The following is a 22,029-nucleotide window of genomic DNA, read 5'->3' as shown; positions in this document are numbered from 1 at the left end:
ATTTCCTTAGGGGATACGAATATAGTATATATATCCAAAGTCTACCCCTGCAAGAAGACAAACGTGGCGCCATGCGGCATGACGAAAGAAGGCACCGTGTCACGCGCTGGAAGGAAACGCTCTCCACGATTCGCAGCGACTCTTGCTCCATCTAGCCGCGGCGCGTTGGGTGATCAGGAGGCGTCGTCGTCACGTGACTGCAGCGGCGCATGCGCTCTGCGTTCCCCGCCGCCGCGCTGCTCTGACCCGGGTCCGGCGGACGAGACGAGGAGCGGCTTCCGACGGCGCTTTAGGCCGTCCGGGGAATAGAATCTGCGTGCTCTGAGGTTCCAGAAAGACGCCAGGCGCAAGCTGAAGCCTCCGGCGTAGGATGCTGTGCGCAGCCTGGCTCATTCCGACATGCATCGCATTACAGCTGACGTTCGAATTCGGGTAAGAACGGCCTACTCGTCCGCCAGGGCTGTGTGGAGGAGACCACCACCCTCCGCTATCCGTACCGCCTCCGGCGCGTTCGATACGCTGCTTTGTTTCTTGACAGCGTAGCACTAGCGGTGAACGGCAGGCGCATTGTTTTTGCGCGACTGCGCGTGCCTTTCATTAAGTGAGTTAATTACCATATTGGATTTATTATCCGGTGGCGTTATGTGCTGCCCTTGTTTTGCTCTGGAGCAAGAAAAGACGCACTCTAAGGTTCACACTTTATTCGTATTTCGTCGGAGGTGTGCGCACACTGAATTGTTTCAACAAATCGCATGGCTTCATCTCTGTGTATTGTAACATTAAGCCGCGTTGTACTATGCTGCAACAGAAAGCAACGTTACGGCGCCAGGTGGTAGAAGCTATTAGCTGGCGAATGATGGCGCACATTCTTTAAGAATTATCGTGCACAAGAATTTACAATGAGCTCACAAGGTTGTATATCGATGGTTATTGAAAGATTTTAAGAATATCTTCCGCAATGCACATTTACTCAAGGGCTACGTGGATCAATGGCTGTCGACCACCTGAAGAGAGAAGTTATGCTTCCTCTTGCGCATTTTAGGTATGCAGGTGTGCAGCCTTTACAGGCAACAAACTTGTAAAATCGGCGTGAGCGAGTGTTTTGTGTACGGACCAGATACAGCAGCAAACGGGAAAACAAAAGGATAACGCAACAAGGGAATAGATGGTTTTTTGGTGATGTAGATGGGATGGGGGTACGTAGGTGGATTTTCACTGATGGCTTTGACTACAAAAAAAACTACAGGTCATTTCCAAAGTCAGCTTAATGTATGGCGAGCTGTGCACATCAGACGTTTTGTGAATAAGAATTTATGAAATAACTTGAGATATGCGGCTCAGAGGAACTGCTTTGCATGGCTAAGTAGTGCATTCACGTCCTTCTTACATAATTTAAACAGTTTTTTCTTGTATTTCTCAGGTAAACCTTCCTTGAGAGCCAGGAGCTAAACTCAGCGTTGGGTGTATTTTGGCAGTAAAAAATTGTAGGTTGCATTCCATTCGATTCTCTCTTGTAAAAGGTTGCAATTATCGTTAAGGATCGAAACCGCATGTGCGACAAGTGATAAAGAATTAATCAAAGCCTATTTTCTTGATTAGTCTTATTTTTCTCATTTGAATCCCGTGCACATGTTACTGAAACCAAGGCTGTGTACTGAACGGAGCAACCAACTATGCGCGGGTTTCCGGCTTATAGAAACTACTTTCTGTCCCACACTGTGTAGTCTTACACCAGTTGGGAGGCTCAGCTATCGCTGTGGCTTCTCTGGCCAGCAGTATGTCTCTGCTACAGATGCTGAGTATTTTGGTGCCTTTGTCTAGGCGTCAGGTGCTGGTGCTCCTACATTTCTGTTTACACTTGTATACAGTTTTTGCCCATACAAACAGGTCTTGGCAACATAACACCATTCTTGTTGCGAGTCAGGCTGTTCAAAATTACCCAGAAGAGTTTACGTGTAAATTTTTCGCTTTTCGGCCATTTACGAAGTGAACTCGGAAATAACGCAAAAGAAGTAACGTATGGGGTTGTGACTAGCTTACTGCAATAAAAAAAGTAAAATATAAGTTTCGCCATGCCTCCTGTCAAGGTTTTCCTAAGAGTGGCTTTCTTCCGCGGTTCAGGCTGCAACAACGGTTGCCAACGACAGCGCAGTGCGGTGGAAGGCCCACTAGCATTGATGGAGGCTGAAAAGCTGCCCAATGCGGCTTAGGTTGACAGTGATGCCATATTATGCACCTTGGAATTTTCACGTTTTCACGAGTTTACTGATAACGTTCTCTACGCACATTGCAAGCATTCATCACCTTCGTTGTTTAATTGCGCATCATAGTTTAATTCCGCATAGAATTTTTTTGGACATCATATGATAGAGGTAAAGGGTATATGGCAGTCAAATTAATAATGTAGTGAATACTAGGCTGAAGAAGTTTACCGGTGGTAGTTTTTGACCTTCCACTGCAGAGTATAGCGTTTGTGAAATAAACAGGCGCGAGTAAAAAAACAACAACAAATAACTATGCTGCGTTATCTGATGTGCTAGGGGATCCCCCAAGGTGCAGTAGATTTGTAACAAGGGAGTAATTACTTATCAGCGTCCGTCGAAGCACCGCCATACGGCTACAGAAAAAAAAATAAAGCTACGCAGCTTCATCAGATATTTCGCAGTTGCAATCGTCCTGGACCAAGATGAACTTTTCTCCAGCTATGAAGTTTCTGTCGGAAGCTGTATAGCTTTCCTTTTAACTTTTGGGGCTTGTGCTGCTGTTCTTGGGTGGATGATAATCAATAATTAGCCCTTTATAACCATGCTGTTAGCAAGAAAGTTCCAGGAGGTGTTGGTTCTCGCGCTTTTTCTTAAAGTTTATTTAATGTTTTACTAATGTAAATACTGTCATGTGCTGAGGCAAAATCACCTGGCTAAGCATCTAGTCAGGCATGAAAAAGGTGGAAAGTTGTGTTTTCGTTTAAAAAAAAGCCATTTGGAGGCAACGAAAAGAAATTATAAATGAAGCTGCACCGTTTTCGTGATTAATGGTTCTCTCAGATCTCTAAATACTCGTTTCTCAAGGAAGAGTCCTGAGATTTATTAGTTTAGCTATTTCTACTAGCGCTTAGATTGAAACAGTAGGTAAAATAATGCTAAGCTTGTCCTTAAAGACTGCTACACGTGATTCAAAAACTTAATACTTTTATCTTTGTATCAAGAAACCAGCAGTGATGGTGGTTAAGATAGTTACTGTCGCTTGACGTTCAATATTTCCGCAATTTTGATCGTGCATAATCATTAAGGGCTCGCTAGTCAGTGGTCACTTCAATGGAAAGATTTATGCAATATTTCAGCCTTTCATACTAAGTGGATCATTATAAATTGCATAACTTCTTTTGGGCGCTCTATTGTCGATGATTTTACCAAATTCATTGCAATGTATGCAGCCGACGAAAAGAAAGAGAAATAAATGCTTTTTTTTTAAACTAGATCATCTGACCTTTGAATAAGTACCCTTACCACGCGAGAAGTTAGGGCAGAAAGGTGTGCACAAAGCACAGAACACTGTTTTCGACCTTAAGCGCTCTCTTCGATAAAACTGTTTCATTCCAGGGCGGCCTCTAAATTATGGAAGTATTTTCCTTACCACCCTAAGCAGTAAGTCGACCCGAGGAGAACAACGAGGTCTTTTAAGCTCATGCACTTTCTGTGCCTCTCAATTTCCCAAATGCACTCTTGCGGCATGTGCATTTGCGAATGTCGATCACCCCCGTACCCACCTTCACCATATTCTCACTCTCGCTTTGTAAGCTGCTGCATCTGCTTTTTTCTCTTCCTGGCTTTACTGCGGCTATCTTTTATACGCTTCTTCAAGATCTGTCTGTGAATGCTTCGATTTTGCGCTTTCATCGCATACGCAAAAGCAAAACACACCTGCTGCGTTTGGCTCGGAGAATGGAAGAGTCAAGCCCGTGACGCAGAAACGAGTGTAAACCTCTCATTGTTGTCGAAGCTTAGCACGGTTAGATTCAATATCGCCCATAACGCTTTTGGCCCACGGTGTAATGACATAATAAAGGAAACAAGCGAAAGATAAACGTTTTTTTAGTTACATTTGGTCAGCTGTTTACACCTGTACAACAGTTGTCGACTTTGTTCACTTCGTTCTTTCCTCGGCGGGAAAAAAGCGGGTTTCTTCGTCCTACGCGAAAGACTAGTACCTCGAGCGAAGATATGAGTGAGCTTCGTTTGAAACGAGTATTGTTTTTATATATTTTTTTTAGAAATCGCGATATTCATTAACGACAAAATTAGTATGCGGTCATAATTCGGACTGTCCCGAAAACAGGTGCATGCAATTAGTTAACAGTTGTTTTGCATAACGACTCTATTTGTCACGCTTCTTATATTGCTTGCATGTGTTGCATTATTGCATTTTTAAAGCATCACATTTGCATAACACACACGTAAGTTACTTTGCTGGTCATTATGTTGAAGAATGTGGAAGCAAAATGATAATTATAGTTATTGGCTGGCTCTCAAGGCAGGTTGTTTAATAAGAAAGTACTGTAGATTACGTGACATCCCCGCGAGTTGATGTATCGTCCCGTTATTGTATAAGTTAGTAGTCAGAAGGCAACATTTAACAACAAAAAAAGCACTACTTGAATAACAGTTCTTAAACCTACTGTATTATAGTGCTTGCGGTATGCATTAAGAAGTTTTTCATTAATGCACCCTGATTAAGACAAGGAACCTATGCAATATAGTGCATCATCTTATTTTAAGCCAGCGTAATAGTGAAAGCAAAGTAGTCTTAACATGCTACGCATTCCAAAACAATTAGCCCTCAAACTATTTTGTACGAGTAGTATACGGTCTGAGAGTCAGTTTTCTTCCTTCTTGTCGTCAGGCGTACTGTTTAACTCATCGCCTTTTCCTTTCTCTTCTTTCAGTTCCTGCCAATACAACCATCAGCCACCAGAGCAGCTGGAAAACATCACAGACATACTGAAGACCATCCTAGAGGGATATGACATTCGGCTTCGTCCAAATTTTGGAGGTCTTATCCCGTTTCACTTATTAATTTGTAATAACCGCTTTCTTTGCAACCAAAATGTCCCTTGTTATTATAAGGTGCCGCTATTATTGAGGAGAGTTTTGTTGTCTTCGACGAATATCCGACTGAAGTCCTCCTGGTATGGTTTTTGAAACGAAGGTTGAGAACTACAGCACCAACCACTAATTTATTTTCAACCCAGCGTTTCGGGACCAGCTCTGTCCCTTCTTCAGGGTGACTAACATGCGAACCTGCAGCAGCAAGGAGCGACCTTCGCTTTCCCTTTGTTAACACATGGCGAAGTCCTTTAACGTGCTCAGAGGGGAGCATTCCTGGAGTCCCATCTACAGTCGCCTTTGTGAGTCGGATGTGCCATGACTCAACGTGGCACCTCTTGAACGGAGTAGGCTCCACGTCCTGGACGCTCACCTCTTCGTAGGCGATTCTGTGGTCGGCGTGTTCGCAGTGCACGGCGAGGGAGTTGCCTTCCGAATTCATTGACCGGGCGTCATTCTTATGCCGGCTGATTCGCTGATCGAGGTTCTTTGTTCCGCGATGTACGAGGCTGGGCACGAGCGTTACCGGCGTTCCTGTGCCCTTTGCCGTAGCCGCGGCTAAAGAAGCCCTCGAAGCGGACGCCAGGACAAGCCTGAACTAGGTAGAACTCTGCCGGCTCTTGGAGAAAGTTTCTCAAGTGCGGTGTCGCCGCCACGCGGCCGCCTCCGGGATCACCAGAGAGATGATCCGGCTTGCGCCGACGTCTCCGGCCTAAATTCTGTATGGTTATTTATGGCACGCAGAGCTTTTAGCGTGTTATTGCTTTTTAAGTGGCAATTTTTACTCAGCCACGCCAATTCGTTAACGTAACATCCAAGCGCGTCTGTAAAGCTTATGATGTGGACAGAAAACATAAAAACAATTCCATTTGCAGCCTACCGCAGTGCTTGAACTGTGCGGTCAAAGGCAAGACGAATTTGCATATGTGCCCTCAAATTATAAGCTCAAGAAGGAGTGGATAATCAAGTTAATTTAAATTTCAGTGTGGGCAAGCCGCTTACTCATCATGAATCTTTAAAGTACCGCGTTGAAGCGGGGAAGACAAGGAAACAACCAAAAGCACTGGCGCTGTAGTTGTCCTGTTGTTTGTGTTCTTTTAATCGTCCCCGTTTTTGCGCGGGGCGTTAAAATTTGTGCATAATCAAGGCTTCGAGTGCAAAACTTGTGGCCAGAATGGACAGTTTTCTGTGATATAATTATTTCTCCTACCACTGTTTGGCAATAATCTTGACTGACGTAAATTGCGAACCGCCTTAGACGGCAACATTTTTCAGCATCGACCACTTGACCGTACAGGGACCTTTTAAGGAATGAAAACATGTTTCATGCATGGTTCAATGTGTGCAGCGCTCTAGTCGGCAGTCGCCGACTGCGCGCTAAATTGGGAGTCTATTGAACTGTACCGTGAAGTGGAGTTACATCCGCAGCATTCGTGGCACCGAGAAAGTAGTAGCACGTCTGCTCTTTAAAGCCGGTGCTACCTCGTTTATCAAGTGATCACTACTGAAAAATGTTTCCGTCAGAGCTTCATCACGAGTTAAGTGAGTAAAAATCGTCGGCTGCCTGTAAGCTCCAAATTTGTTCAGCGAGACCGAAATGAGCACTGCATACCGTCATTGCTACTTTGTATTCTTACTTTTTTCTTGCGCATAGGCCGCGAGTTTTAGAGTTTTGCTTGTCTAGGCAGCAAAATGAGACGGCGCATGGGCTGAAATCGGGTGAGAGCGGCGCTACTGACTGTGAACTCGGCGTCCGCGAGTGTCATGAATAGTGTAAAAGACGGAAATTTTATCGGTATGTGTGTTTTTTCATAGGGCACGTGTCCGTGCCGCCCTCCCTCCCGTGATTAGAGCCAACGCGGTACGTGTCGCACCTGCCGCTCCACGCTGCCAGCAGCCGAATGTTTTGCATACCAGAGCAGCCACACCTGCGTTGGGTGGTGTCTATGGCGCCTGAGGTGCTTGCACACGGAAGGCTTGCACGCTTACTGACAATATCGTGCATATCTTCGAGCCACAGCACAAGACAGGGCCTGTATTGAGAGCTCCTTCGCCTAAGCAGCACGCTCGCACGAACACTTTAATGTAGCCTCAGGCAGCGCAGCGCACCGAAAGCACAACGCTAGCGCGGCCTCCGGATCATCCCTTGGGCAGCCGTGTCGGATTTTCACTGGCGCCCCCTGTAGGTCGTGAAACTTGCGAACAGCACAGCTTTCTCCGTCAGTGGGGAATTCTACAAAGAAACCAGCGGCACTGCCGTGGGAGCCGCGATCTCGGCGACTGCTGCCAACTTGATGAGGCCATTTAAGAAAAAGCACTGCAGTCATTTCAAGAGAAACCTAGCTTTCATTAGCTACGTTCACGGCTGCTTCTTCATCCTAAATATATCAGAGGTGGAAAGCTTCCTTGCACATCTGAGCTCGGTCGAACCTTCTGTTCAGTTCCCAATGGAACGAGAAATGAACAACGCGTTGTCATTCATGCGAAGACGTCTTCATGAGAGGACAAAGGGGGACCTAAAGTTCAGTGTGTACATGAAGGCGACTTGTACCGGCCGCTACTTACATTTTAATTACAACCACCCTGTTGACCACAATGCGTCTCCTCTCTTGCGGGGAGAGCAAAGTCGATCTGCTCCTACGAATTGGAGAGAAAAGAGGACGAAGCCACCGTGTTCGCCGGCCTGCAGAAGAACGCCTACACACGTGGCTTTATTCAACGCTTTTCCTGCCGTCAGGCTCGGGGGACAGGGAGGTCAGTCAACAGGGAAAAAACGAAACGCGCTCGCGTTGTGTTTTCATACGTGAGGGGCGCCAGCGAGGCGCTGGTACGCATTCTACGAAAACACGACTCAAAAACCAGTTTCAGCGTTCACCCGCTTTCTACCACGATCCAAAGGCCACGTCCCCAGAAAAAAAACAACCGGATGTCATTTATAAAATCCCATGATCCAAGTGCCTGGCCTCATACAACGGCGAAACAAAAAACCTCGATAAGCGAACGAGGCGACATGAGAATGACGTCAGGTCAATGAATTCGGAAGGCAACCCCCTCGCCGAGCAATGCGAACACGCCGATAATACAATCGCTTTCGAAGAGGTCAGCGTCTTGGCCATAGAGTCTAATCCGTTCAAAAGGCGCCACGCTGAATCATTGGCACATCCTGGTCACAAAGGCGACAGTGAATAGGACTCCCCCATCTGCGTACGTTAATGGGCCTTGCCACGTGTTAACAAGGAGAAAGCGAAGGTCGCACCTGTTGGCACGCATGTCAGTTACCCCTGAAGGAGGGACAGAGTTGGTCCCGAAACGTTGGGTTAAAAATAAATTATTGGTTGACGTCAGTATTTATTAACGCACTGTCCGCAGTTTTTATCCTATATTTTGCCAAAATATCAATTCTGAATTGTTTATGGCTGATTGAGTTGCCGCATGTTTACATCTTGTGATATCAACGAAAGTAATACTGTGCTTGACTAGTTTGAACAAAAGTTTTGACTTGACAAATTAAGCAGGGCTTGCCTCAAAGCTGTGGTCGACTCTGAAGCATTGGTCACTTCTGTTACAGGAAAACCACTCTTTATTGGGATGGACATAAACATCGCCAGCTTTGACAGCATATCAGAGGTCAATATGGTAAGCATTTTGTATAAAACGGAAATTATCAAAATCAACAAATGCGTTAACGAGATGAGCACAAACGCACTTTCAGGTCAGTTGTCAACTTGGGAATTTTCTGCTCCATTGTTTCTTTCATGCTGCCTAGTTATACTCACCGTAACAGTTCATGGCAGACGCTTTACACGTTCTGTTCGTACCATCAGCGTAATGGCGCTTGGAGCGTGGGGACCTCATCACGAAATGGCGACAAAAAACGACCTTTTATTGATCGCCACTGGAAAAAAAGAAAAAAAAACGCCTTGTGAGAGTCTATACACTCTTGAATCGCGGGAATGTAGATACCTTTTTATTATTGGGCAACTAGTATGTCGCTTATGTTGCATATACAGCTCGTTATAGCGAAAGTGAACCAGAACTGAAAAAAAAGTTAAAGGCACCGCAGCGCACAAGTGACGGGGACAGAGTGAACAGACAAGGACGAGTGCTTCCCGTTTCTTGTGCGCTGCTGTGCTTGTATTTATGTAGCAACACGCCCGATACGCCAAATTAACTAAAAGACTTTTTGAAGTATAGTGATAGTTTCTTCGGCGTTTTAATAGCAGTGTTGTCAGGTACCTGACAAGTGGTGAATTATGTTAACTGATAATTTGGTGAGCTAATTTCTAATAGCTAGCTTTTTAACGAATACAGACACCTGGCCGCAATGCGAGATTCTTAGCTGATGGGAGATGCGTATTTGGTCATATCACTTTTTTAGAATCTGAAGACACGGTTACCCTCGGCGCTATGCTAATGGATGTTTTGGCCGTCACGGACACATTTCAAAGATCACACTTCTTTGACGCGTGATTTCAAATTTTCGACTGTGAAATTGTTGAAGCCAAATAATTCGCAACCGCAAACGCGTTCAAAACTTTGATGGAGGCTGTCTAGGCACAAGAAAGTTAAGCTTTGCTATTTTTACAAATAGGCAGGCGTTGTGCAAGAGTGCGTATGTGCCGTGACTTTTAGCATCAAAATTAAGCAAAAATGTTGTGGTGAAAGGTACTGGCGATTATTTCCAGGACTACACAATAACCCTGTACCTGAATCAGTACTGGCGCGATGAAAGGTTGACCTTCAGTAAAGAGAAGTACGAGCTGACGTTGTCTGGCGACTTCGCCGAGAAGATTTGGGTTCCGGATACGTTTTTCGCCAACGACAAGAACTCCTTCCTTCACGACGTCACTGAGAAAAACAAGATGGTGCGGCTACAATCAGACGGACACATCACCTACGGCATGAGGTGGGCAGCATCCTGTGTGTATTCTGATTGTTTCTAGGCGTGATTGTCCGAAGCAGACGCAACAACGACCATTTCCAAATGTATAAAACGAATGTTCATGCATGCATGCGTGAAATGCGTACATGGATACGTGCATACATTTGCACGTGCATACATGCGTACATGCGTAAGTGCATGCATGCATGCCTGCACACATACATACATAGGTATACATACACAGTGACGGACAGGAAAATATGCACCACGCTTCCGTGTTCAAACGCTTTTGTTGCGCCGCCTAACGGAAATGGAAATGTTTGCTGTCTCTATGTGCAAGGACAAAAATAAAAAGTAAATTTTACTTCGATATGCATATAACATCGATTACCTTTCGCTGGGTAAACTAACAGAAAACCTTTACCGGCGAAGCTTGGTCTATATTTTTCTGTAGGTGACTGCATACATACATACATACATACATACATACATACATACATACATACATACATACATACATACATACATACATACATACATACATACATACATACATACATACATACATACATACATACACGCACGCACGCACACACACACACACACACGCACACACACACACACACACACACACACACGCGCGCGCACACACACACACACACACACACACACACACACACACACACACACACACACACGCGCACACACACACACACACACACGCGCACACACACACACACACACACACACACACACACACACACACACACACGCATGCATGCATGCATGCATGCATACATACATACATACATACATACATACATACATACATACATACATACATACATACATACATACATACATACATACATACATACATACATACATACATACATACATACATACATACATACATACATACATACATACATACATACATACATACATACATACATACATACATACATACATACATACATACATACATACATACATACGAGCCGACTGTTAAAGCGCTAATTGCACATTTGGCATGCATTAGTACTTAGAAATGTCAAAGGCGAAGAACTGTCCCTCACGATTCACGAATTCGAATACCTTTTCCTCAACATTTGAAGGAAGGGAAAACTCGAGGCTAGGCTGCCCTAAAATGAAGCAGAGGGTTTTTAGATTGTCGGTTGATATGCATACTGAAGAAGTTGGCGCGGAACAACGAGGACAAGCGAGACAAACAAAGACTGTCCTTTACCTGTTATAGGGCTGGATGCAAAGTCTAATATGTGTTGCTAGGATTGGCGCAGGTGACTTAAAAGAGGTGTTCGGGAATCTTCCTGACTATATTGCAAGGCGCCACTTCTTGAAGACGCAAAAAAAGGGGAGGAAGGAACTAGATCGACGTTAACGCGCTGCGCTGGTTTACAGGGTTGACAGCATTAAGAACTCGATGTTGTACTTTGTTGTCAGGGTTTCCCAGCTGCAGCTATGATATCGCCCCCGTTCACAAGAATTACTCGGAGATTTGCGAATCACTGAGAGCATCAAAAGTTTATTTCCATGACAAGGCTGGAGGCGTCTAATGGATATCTGCGTAATATTCCAATACACTCATCTCGCGCAGGTTCACCACTACTCTGGCCTGCATGATGGACTTGCACTACTATCCCCTGGATTCCCAAAACTGCACCGTCGAGATCGAAAGCTGTGAGTAAAATTTCGTCGCGTCTCGCGGACTGCAGTGATATATTCCGGTTAACCAATACTCGTTGCCAATTACTGGCAGTTGTGCACCTATGACTCACATGCTTACAGAGGGACTTCTTACCCACCGCGGTGGCTCAGTGGTGAGGGTGCTCGGCTACTGATCCGGAGCTCCTGAGTTCGAACCCGACTGCGGTGGCAGCGTTTCGATGGAGGCGAAACGCGAAGGCACCCGTGTGTTGTGCGATGTCAGCGCACGTTAAGGATCCCCAGGTGGTCGAAATTATTTCGGAGCCCTCCGCTGAAGCACCTTTTTCTTCTATCAGTCCCTCCTTTATCCCTTCTTTTACGGCGCGGTTCAGGTGGCCGCCGATATGTGAGACAGATGCTGCGCCATTTCCTTCACCCCCCCCCCCCCCAAGAAAACCAACCAATTTTTTACAGAGGCATTAAAAGTAACTTCAGCTGGAGCGAAGCTGCGTATAATGCAGGCTAAAAAGTCGCAACAAGAGAAGCTTCACGAGACTTAGCAACGCTAGAAGTTTTGATAAGATCTTAGATAGCTTGATGACAGAGTTGAAAAGACTCTTATCGTCCATGGCTCACTAGATAGGAAACGACAAGGTGTGGGATTCTTAATGAATCAATAAGCGAATAAATGGCAGCAGCAAATTATCCGGCTTAATGAGAGGGCGGCAGTCACTGCATTTAAAACTAATGAAAGGTAAAAATCAAAGCATCCTTTTTGGTTTAAGCATCCAGGTTCAAGCATCGTCATCCGAACACGATGACGTGACACTGATGCTTCTATGAACCGTCGAAGGTTCTATGAAGGTGCCGAATCCGCGTTCAGTATGGTAAAAATCCAGCGCCTGCAAACTATGCTGTCTGGAGACTTGAGCGTAGAGGTAGAAGGACGTATGTGAGCTGGGGGTAGAAACTTATGGAGTGCATTCAAGGAATAACAAGTGAGAGCTCTTAGTAGAATATGCAGAAATAATCTGAGAATATTAGATGCTCCACCCACAAAACGTGGGAACAAGCAGTTTCCGTTGAACAACCCAAATGAGGATACTAAATATGAAAAAAGGATTCATAATGCGCACATCTCCGGCATTGTGCGCTGTTCGGTGTCCCGGAAAAACCAAATGTATATACTAGTAAATGTTCGCCAGCACTCAACTATTGTGCTTAACCTGGTGGCTAACCGAAAGACCGCAAAAGAAGTAAAGGACAGCACAGAGAAAACCTATGAGGGCAAAGTTATGAGCCACAAGGTTAGCGTCGTAGATTTAAGAGTAAATACTTGAATCACTGATGTCCGAGCCGAAGTGCAAATTATGTTTGAGCGGTGCATGCAATACGGAAAACTGATCGCTCAATAGAGTAAGCTGTAAGTTACTGTTCCTTATTGGCCTCACTTTGCTTAATTTCGTGTATTTAGCCATCGTCTTACTGTAGCGGCTAGGTGGGATGTGTTACTCAAGATGGGGGCACATTGCACGAGCCTAATCTTCTGAGCGAGCCTTGCTTGAGTTACAGCTTGTGACAGAAATGAAAATTCGACGCAATATTAAAAGTTAGAAAAACCGCTCGATCAAAGCAACAAACTATTTATTTATTTCTTCAAAATACCCCTAAAGGCCCTCCTTAGAGGGTATTACCTGGGGGGGAGAGGGTACAAGGCATTGGCTACAGGTTATAATAAATCACAAAATAAAACAAAGAGAAATCGCTAATATAAATGAAAAATAGGCATCCACAAAACAGGCCGAAACAATGCACATTGCAGAAAATTTCTAGAAGTAAATACACACACCGCAAGAAAAAGACAACACCGCAAAAGTGCGTTGAAGTACAAATGAAAAAAAAAGTGCTGTGGTTTAGCACGCGATAGCTAAGCTGGCCGAGTGGAACTCGCTCAGTCGAATTGCAAAGTCAGTCTTTCGCCGCTGCGTTTCGCTGGGCGTTCCTTCATCTTCGTCCCTGGACGTCGATTCAGTCTCTCCCCCTCCCCACTTCTCCCCCACTCTTTCTCGCCAGCGCGCCGCGCCGCCGGCAGCTGCCACGGTGTACACGGCGACGCCACGCTGAAGGCTCTAAATGCTAGCGTAATGTAGGCGTGCGGCGCGCACACCAGCTGCGTGGTCTGTCGTCACTCGGCGCATGCGCACAACGGACGAGGCGGGTGGCGTCTGCTCCGCCGTCGGCGCAGCGGCGAGGTACGCGGCGCGCACACCAGCTGCGGGCTATGACGTCACTCCGTTAATGCGCACAGCTGGTCGAAGCGGTGTTGCTACGGCTCAGCGCGCAGTCACGCTAATCTCGCGGAGTGGCTGGCGTAGTGTAGCTATCGCTACAATAAACAAAAAGACAAGACCGGAAACAAGTACGCTGAAGTACAGCATAAAAAATAAAACCCTTTTTAGTTGCTGAAACATGAGTGAATAAGGTGTTGGAAATTATTTAGGTCAGATTCTGTGGCGATGTCGGATGATAAAGAATTCCATTTAGTTATTGTGCGCGGTAAAAAAGAGTATGCACAATGGGATGACTGCAAGTTCATGCCTTTAACTTTGAAAGGATGATCACGACGTGGAAAGATAACTTGCGGTGGCTGAAAGAATTCACCATGAAGGGAAGGATGGCGATAAAGCTTTTGGAGAACTATCAGTAAGGAATCATTGGGCAGTTTTTATTTATTAGAGCATGGCAGGCCCTCTTTTCTTTATATAGCTATTCTCGAAAGTGGTTGCAGTCTATAAACTTTTTTTCGTTTTGTATGAGAAACCCGCTCTTTACATTGTTTCCTTTCTGCAGATGGATACACTGTGTCTGACGTGGTGATGTTCTGGAAAGATCCACAGCCCGTCGTGGGGGTCGAGCAGTCTGAACTCCCGCAGTTCTCCATCAAGAGATACGAGACGACTGACCGAAAGGAGAAGCTTGCAACCGGTGAGGCAGGTTCAAGTGTTCAAGCTTCGCCCGACGTTGAATACTGCATGGTGTAGATAGATAAGTGGCGCTTAGCGTACGCTTAAGAGAACATTTCTTTCAATGCCGTGTTTTGAAAGCTTAATGTAAAGCTCAGAAAACAGCTGACTGCGTACACGTACATGCACGCACACTTAGAAATACTCGTGTGCACACGTTCACGGTGACTTTTGGCCCGATATTTAAGTCAATGGCGTGCGAAAGCGTGTGTCACGGCAACCATTTCAGGGATTTTTATCAAGGATCTGATACTCAAGTTGCTATGCATGCCGCATTAAGAGACTTCTGACTACCATGGACAAGGAGCCAGAAATCAGCATAAAGAGGCGGTTACTGACAATGGTTGTCTTTCTTTTTTGTGTGAAAAGTGAGCATCTCGCAGTGTTAAATAAAAAGAAAACATTGAAGATGGTTGGCCCGATGAAGAAGAGGTTTAATTTTTTAGAGTACCGCATACTGGGCTAGTCCAGTAAGCTAGTAAGACTTCGGTAAGGTTTATTTATTAAATGCAACAATCAACTACGATTTCTAAGCATGTTGCTAGCGCGGTTGACAACGCTTAGCAGCGACGAGAGATGCAATATCCGGCGTTATGTCTTCTGCGGAGATGATTCGCTTGGTGGCGCTGACGTGGTCGCCTGTCGTCCGAGGACTTGTTCACTTTCATTAAAGAGAATAGGCGCAGGTATGTGCTCTCGAACATGGCAGACGTGTTGTAGTTTGGGGCCGCAGAGTAGGACAAATTGTTTTATCCAGAAAAGTGTAAAACTCCGGCACACATACGTCTTCAAACTTCTATCGTGATGTGGTGCTTGTTTGACGTTCAATAAGATCCAATTACAACTGGGGCTGAACATCGTCGACTCGCACAGCAAACAAAAGAGAAAATTTCGAACTGTTCCGAGAGGCTGCCGAAATCATGAAACCAAATTTCATTTTTTTTCTTGAGATTGCAAAGCAAATCTGCGACAACAATGCAAAATTTAAGGGCAACGTGCCCTAGTTACTTAAGAGCTCGCTTTTAAGGCGAGAGCCTTGGTTGCCTCATCAGTGTGCACAGAATTTGTGCGTCCTCAAAAAGTGTCCACCTCACCTGTCAATCGAATGACGTCATCAGCGCCGTGAATAAAAGAAACCGAGGTCTAGGCCGGGAATCGAACCAGGGTCTTTGGCGTTCGAGACGGAGGCGTTTCCACTCCGCCATAGGGGCTTTTTTTTGTCTTTGTTGCCTGTTTCGACAGTTTACAACAGATCACAAACGTATTCTGCGCTACATTCTTAATCATCAAGACCGGGCATGCGTTTCACTCACGTGAGAAAATCAAAACTGTTTCAAATAACACAACTCTCCCATCAACTCGATAACTTTTATCTCCAAAACATAGCTCCTTGTACACTTCACGCAGCTTAAATATGTTTTCTTTGAAGTAATCTCGGACGGACCGCGCATCCTCATCGCTGTGTCGTACAGTCATCCTGCTTCGCCAAATGCTGTGCAGGCGAAGAAGGAAAATTACATCGTATATATAAAGATCCGGCTCATCGTACAGGAATCGTCTTTACGGCGACAGCAAGGCTTTCGCCTTGACGCACGTAAGGTGACTTCTGTGCTACCCAAATTTTTTATCAGACGCTTTTAGAGTTGTAGCTTGATCTGAAGTTGCACGAACATTTTCGCTGATTTTCGCTGTTTTTTTTTGTCTTTCGTGAAGTTTTGCTTTCAGTATGTGCGCGTGATCACACCTGTCTGTGAGGAATGCAAGAAAACAAAGCTTGTCATTTGATAGCTCAAAAATTGGCCTATTCTTCTCCACTAAGAAGCTCTAGATTTTCTCTGAGGTCAAAAAATCTCCTCAGCCCTTTTCCGCGGCTGAAGCAGTGCACGTCCGTGTGCTACGGGATCCCGCAATGATCGCATTCTACCTCTTGTCACTTAGCGGTGAACTGACGGTGGTCGAGTGCTCTTGAACGACTTCAGTTCACTGGGCCGAACACAGTGTATACCCTTGAAAGATTTTGTATCCAATTTCTTGCTTAAAAGTGTTCCTTGGCGCAATGTGCGCGTACCGCTGCACACTGTTGGGCGACTCCGAGCCCTTCAAGCTTTGTTCGCAAACGTCGTACAGCACTTTTCCTGCTTTTGTAGGACCACTTCCATGGCTCAGTTATTATTTGTACTCAATGAATGCGCTGAAAGAAACTAGCAAAAGTGGGGACCAGTTGAATTTTGTCTTCCTTCTGTGTGTGTTACATTCGCCTGGAGTTCCAGACTTCGGTTTGCTAGAATTGGTAGACGATAATTTCCACCACCTAAACGGGCCGCCTTTCATATTCGGAACCTTTCTCACTTTGGTATTCCTGGAAATTTGTAGTCGCAATTTTGCTCTTACGGGAACTACTGAACACGAGAAAATAAACGTGAGGGTAAGAATGGGGTTTCGGGAATGGGGGGAGAGCACAGCTTTCATAGAGTCGCTGGCATTGAGAAAGTCCGTGGCTTGAGAAGGAAGAAATAATTGGTAGATGGGCACCATTTGACGTCCTTTTAGTAAGGGGGTGAGATCCTGGGAAGGGCTGCCGGCATCGATTCCTTAATGTTTTGGTCGACCAAAACTGTGAGCCACGACTTGAACGTATCAAAATTCTAAGCAGAAGTAAGGATAGATTAGCACGCGAATTGGCCGAAGATTTTTTTTTTATCAAACAAAGGGGCGACACGTGCGTCAGCACCACATCAGTTTCCCTACGAGACAGCGAATACAGATTATTAAATAGACGATAGCATGCAGTCTGCGCTCTCCAATCTACCAGAAATATTTCACCCACATGCGCTCTTGTCCTTCGTTGTGTATAAATGCAGGTTGTGGAAGCCTCACTAAAGTTAGTTGGAGTCAGCGCCCGTCCTGTGTACTACTTTCTGTGTCCTTGTTTTTTGTAGCGCTATTAAGAACTTCGAGAAACTATGCTTCACCAACTAGCCCCACAACGTGTTTTGCTATAGGGAAGCGCATCTTCTATGCCTTCTATTACCACCTCGGTATTTTCGCCTCGTACGGGGCGCAAGTTAATTGACTCCCATTCAAAGATAGAGGCAAGCTGGAAAATTGCTGCTCTTCAATTTCCACACCGAAGTATTGCTTGATTCTGACGGTGAGTAACCGGCTGTTGTAAGATCGCCAACGTCTGGAAAGAGATGGGATGTGAATGAAAACATACACACACAAAAAAAAATAGACAGCGCTTAATGGACCATTTGCGGAAATCTGTAAGTCAACTTCTCCGCGAGGCTTGTTTTCCAACCAAAATCAATCAAAAGGCCTCGTCCCCAGTATTTGCGGAAACGAAAAGCGTCACGTGCCTCTTTCTGCATAAATTCTGAACTGTCGCCACTTCCGGATCACTCCGAGACAGCTACTGAGAGGATACTATATTCAATACCATTGTTACATATCCTCAAAAGAAAAAAAAACGCGTAGAAATGGGGATCAAAGCGTGCGGCGCCCGGCTTCTTGTGCGTTGTTCACGGCAGCTGACGTCTGTCCGAAATTCCCGCAGATTTAGGGACCTTTGCCTCTTTTTGTTTTCGCAAAGAATTAGTACCGTCTTGGGACGATGCCTTTTGGATTATTTTGGTTGGAAAATAAGTCTGATGCTGAAGCTGACTCGTCAAGGTGGCACATGCTTTCGGAACAAAGGCTGAAATTTTGGGGCCTGAGGGCCGCATGTCACAGCTCCACGGGAAGCGTAGTTGAGACCGGAGATTTGCATAATGAGGGCTCTGCACGTGGAGGCGTTTAACGACAATTATATAAGGACCTAAATAATGAGGAATTCTTGCTCAAAGAGTTTTTTTTTTAATTTTCCTTCTGCGTGGAACACAAGCAGCCTGTCATGAACCTGACTTTCAGAAAAAAAAATACATGCTTGCCATCGACAATTGTGTTTCGAAATCATAGCTCTGCCTTCTCCATTGGTTAAATACAATTTTAGTGTTCATTTTTATATCGAACCAAAATGTGCTCTTTTAAAGCCCTGAAAGCAGCGAAGAGATATCGTTATGAAAACTGTGCAGGGACTATTTAGTAATGTAGGTCACAAATAAGCAACATAAAAGATTACAGCCCTCTTTCTAGACAAGAGCAGGAAAATTAACGTGGATAAATGAGTGGCTGAGTTCCGCGTACTCGTAACAGAGCGGAGGTAACAGTTTGAGAGATATTTCCTTTTCAGTGTAGTATTCTTGAGTTTTTTTAATTCGTGTCGAACGAAATTACACAATTAGTCGAGATGAATAATACTTAAAAAGGGGGACGCCGACAAAAATTAAAAACAAAAAACAACAAACCGACGTTTCGGCTTTTGTATGGAAGCCTTGTTCACAATGAGAATTAGGTAGTGGCATCGGGATTAAATACGCTTGGAAAGAGGGCGCCGGGAGCATGCATATACAGGGGTTAGATTTCCATTGTTGCGATCGAGGGTGCGATTTGTCATTTGAATGAATAATGATTCGAGGTGAAGGCGATGGTACAGATTCTTTTCAGTTGCCAGCACGTGTGGCCTACCCCAGTCAATATCGTAGCCAATTGATACGGAGTGTTCGGCAATTGCGTTAGAGTTCACTTTTCCGGCTTTAACATCATTACAGTGCTCTTTTAGGCGCCTTTTAAATCACCAGTCTCGCCGACGTAGACGCTGTCACAACCGAAGCACGGGACGCTGTAAACAACGCCAGGGTACTTTTCTTTTGGGAGAACGTCTTTGACGATAACTATAGCGCATGCCGCAGTTTTCTTGGGGGGTGTGGGCAGCGTGAACTTGGAATGTGCGCAGAATGCGCTCCGAGGGTTCGCTTATTCCGGATGTGTAGGGAACAGCAGCACGTTTCAGAGGGGACAACACGGGAGCTTCACGCGTCGGCCAAGATGACTGCTTTTCTACAGATGCCACTAAAGCAGCTGGATAATCGTTGCGCGCGAGTTCTTTCCGTACAGTATCAAAGTCCACTGCCCGATCTTCATGGAAAGTGCATATGCGTTCTGCGCATTTGAACAAGGTTATGGCGACAGATTTATTTGGAGTTGCCGGGGGAAAAGGTTTGAAGTTGAGGTATCTTCCGGTGTGGGTGATGATGGATTTCCACTGTTTCATTTTGCCAATACATCCAGGAAGGGCAACGCACCATTCACTTCTACTACAACGGTGAAATCAATCGCTTCTTCGATGGAATTTAAATTGGACGAAAAGGCCACCATACCAACTTTCCAAATGAAGGAAATGCAGTCATCTACATATCTAAGGAATATTCTTGGTGGTCGTGGGAATGTTTCAAGGGCACGGCGCTCGACAAATTCCACAGTCAGATTCGCGATGGTCACTGAGATAGAGGCGCCCATTTGGGTGCCCTGAAGTTGTCGGTAAAAAGAGCCTTGGATTGTCCCCGACCAGACGAGTTTTCGTCCAACTCTCGACTTTAGTCGAGATGAACAATGCGGACGATTTCCTAAAAGGGGTTACAGATTCATCTTTCAACTGTACGAAAAGAATGCGACCAAAATCACATAAGCAAAAACACCACCAATGCCGGATTTTTCTTTCCGCTGCTTTTCTTCACTAACGAACGAGACCAATGTTTGCTGTTTTTAGTGGATGCATGATTGTGGTACCCTCCAAATGAGTGCTTACTTGCGCAGTGGAGATCTCAATGAAATAACTGTGCAGATGTATGAACTCAGCTGAATTAATTTTTATTGGTAGAGCCTTATTACTTATCTATTTGTTTGTAGTGATGTTAGACGTGCTATTGTCAATGCCCTCTTCTCGTTATAAGGCCTCGTGCGCTTTATTTTGGTGAGGTATATCACGATGATGAGAATAGGTCAGTTGATGCCCTCTTCTCGTTATAAGGCCTCGTGCGCTTTATTTTGGTGAGGTATATCACGATGATGAGAATAGGTCAGTTGATGAGAAAGCCGCGTAGAAAGCAGTGCCACGTCCGCTAGATGTTAAGAAGACATTAAGTTTGTGAAAATTCTTAAAGGGCAAAAATTTCTGTCTCTCAACTGCGAACGAAGGGGGATGTTTTTAGGCTGCTCTTTTGTGTTTGCAGTCTAAATAAACGACCACGTAATTTCACAGTCAGAGTGAAGTTAGCGTTGTACACCTGCTGGGACAAAAACAGTGGGGAACCACGGACTTTCAGATACTGACGGCTTTCACTGAGAAATGACCTCCTATTACTTGTTTACTGCAAGTTTAAGATTCGATATCATAAAAAATGTATCCTTTATATTAGTACCAAAAAAGGAAAACGCCGGCCAAAGGTTTGGCTAAAAAAAAATAGACGCCTGCTGACACAGACGAGAAAAAAAAGACGCTTAATCGCAGCGCTGGCAATCTGCCGCGTACCTATGCAAGATGCCTTGGACGATTATTGAAATGGTCTTAAGCAGCGCTCTGCTAGCGAAGTTTTCAGTGAACAAGGCTTCCGTACGGAAGCCGAAACGTCTATTTTTGACCCACTCTTTTGGTCGACGTTTTTCTTCTTTTGTTACTAATATGAACTTGCTACCCGACCAGACGAGATTTCGTCAAACTTTATATTTCAAAAATATCCTTTATTCAGGCTCCTTAGAGATTCCGTATCGGTTGCAAATCTCTTGTTGCCAGCCACAAAAGCGCAGATGGCATATGACACCCTATTTCATGCATGCCATGTGTCGAAAATCATTTGACGCAGTGCAAACATGAACTCTTCCAAGACGGGCACCTGATTTGTCTGCCACAGAATTGAGCCCTGGCAATAACGTCATGTTCCCAGTCAAAATGACTTGTGAGAAGCACGGCCCAAAAGTGCTATACGTCTGAATTGGGCATTAGTATGAAGTATTTCATGCATGCCATGTGTCGAAAATCACTTAATACAGTGCAGACCTGAACTCTCCCAAGACGGGCACTTGATTTGTCTATCACAGAATTAAGCTCTGGCTATAAGCTCATGTTCCCAGTTAAAATGCATTGTGAGAAGCACGCGCCCATCAGCTACTACTTCACGTTTTTTTGTTGTTTTTTTACAGGAACATATCAACGACTATCGCTAAGCTTCGAGCTCAAGAGGAACATCGGATACTTTATCTTCCAGACATATCTTCCATCAATTTTGATTGTAATGCTGTCTTGGGTATCTTTTTGGATTAACCACGAAGCAACATCTGCGCGTGTTGCTCTTGGTGAGTATGGTCGATGGTGGTACCGTATGTAGCAGTCTTTCTCCTGCTGCCTTGGAGACAGGTGCGATCGGAACGCTCCCTAACTCCCATTTTCTACACTTCGACATTGTTCCTTGTTAAAGCT

At 45.0% G+C, this 22,029-nt stretch overlaps 1 protein-coding gene across 1 annotated transcript in view; it reads left to right on the top strand.

Annotated features, from left to right (window-relative positions):
• Window positions 1-211: 211 nt before the first annotated feature.
• LOC144129298 (gamma-aminobutyric acid receptor subunit beta-like) overlaps window positions 212-22,029 on the top strand; it is a 33,682-nt gene continuing 11,864 nt past the window's right edge. The window contains exons 1-7 of the mRNA XM_077663328.1: window positions 212-432; window positions 4,943-5,049; window positions 8,671-8,738; window positions 9,788-10,008; window positions 11,603-11,685; window positions 14,503-14,637; window positions 21,753-21,905. Of these exons, the coding sequence (XP_077519454.1) occupies window positions 371-432; window positions 4,943-5,049; window positions 8,671-8,738; window positions 9,788-10,008; window positions 11,603-11,685; window positions 14,503-14,637; window positions 21,753-21,905 (829 nt within the window). The 5' untranslated portion in view covers window positions 212-370. The remainder of the gene's footprint in view (window positions 433-4,942; window positions 5,050-8,670; window positions 8,739-9,787; window positions 10,009-11,602; window positions 11,686-14,502; window positions 14,638-21,752; window positions 21,906-22,029) is intronic.

This window comes from Amblyomma americanum, chromosome 4 (assembly GCF_052857255.1).
Source record: "Amblyomma americanum isolate KBUSLIRL-KWMA chromosome 4, ASM5285725v1, whole genome shotgun sequence".
Lineage (NCBI taxonomy): Eukaryota > Metazoa > Arthropoda > Arachnida > Ixodida > Ixodidae > Amblyomma > Amblyomma americanum.
The sequence above is the reverse complement of the archived record's forward strand: the minus strand, read 5'-3'. Positions and strand labels throughout refer to the sequence as shown.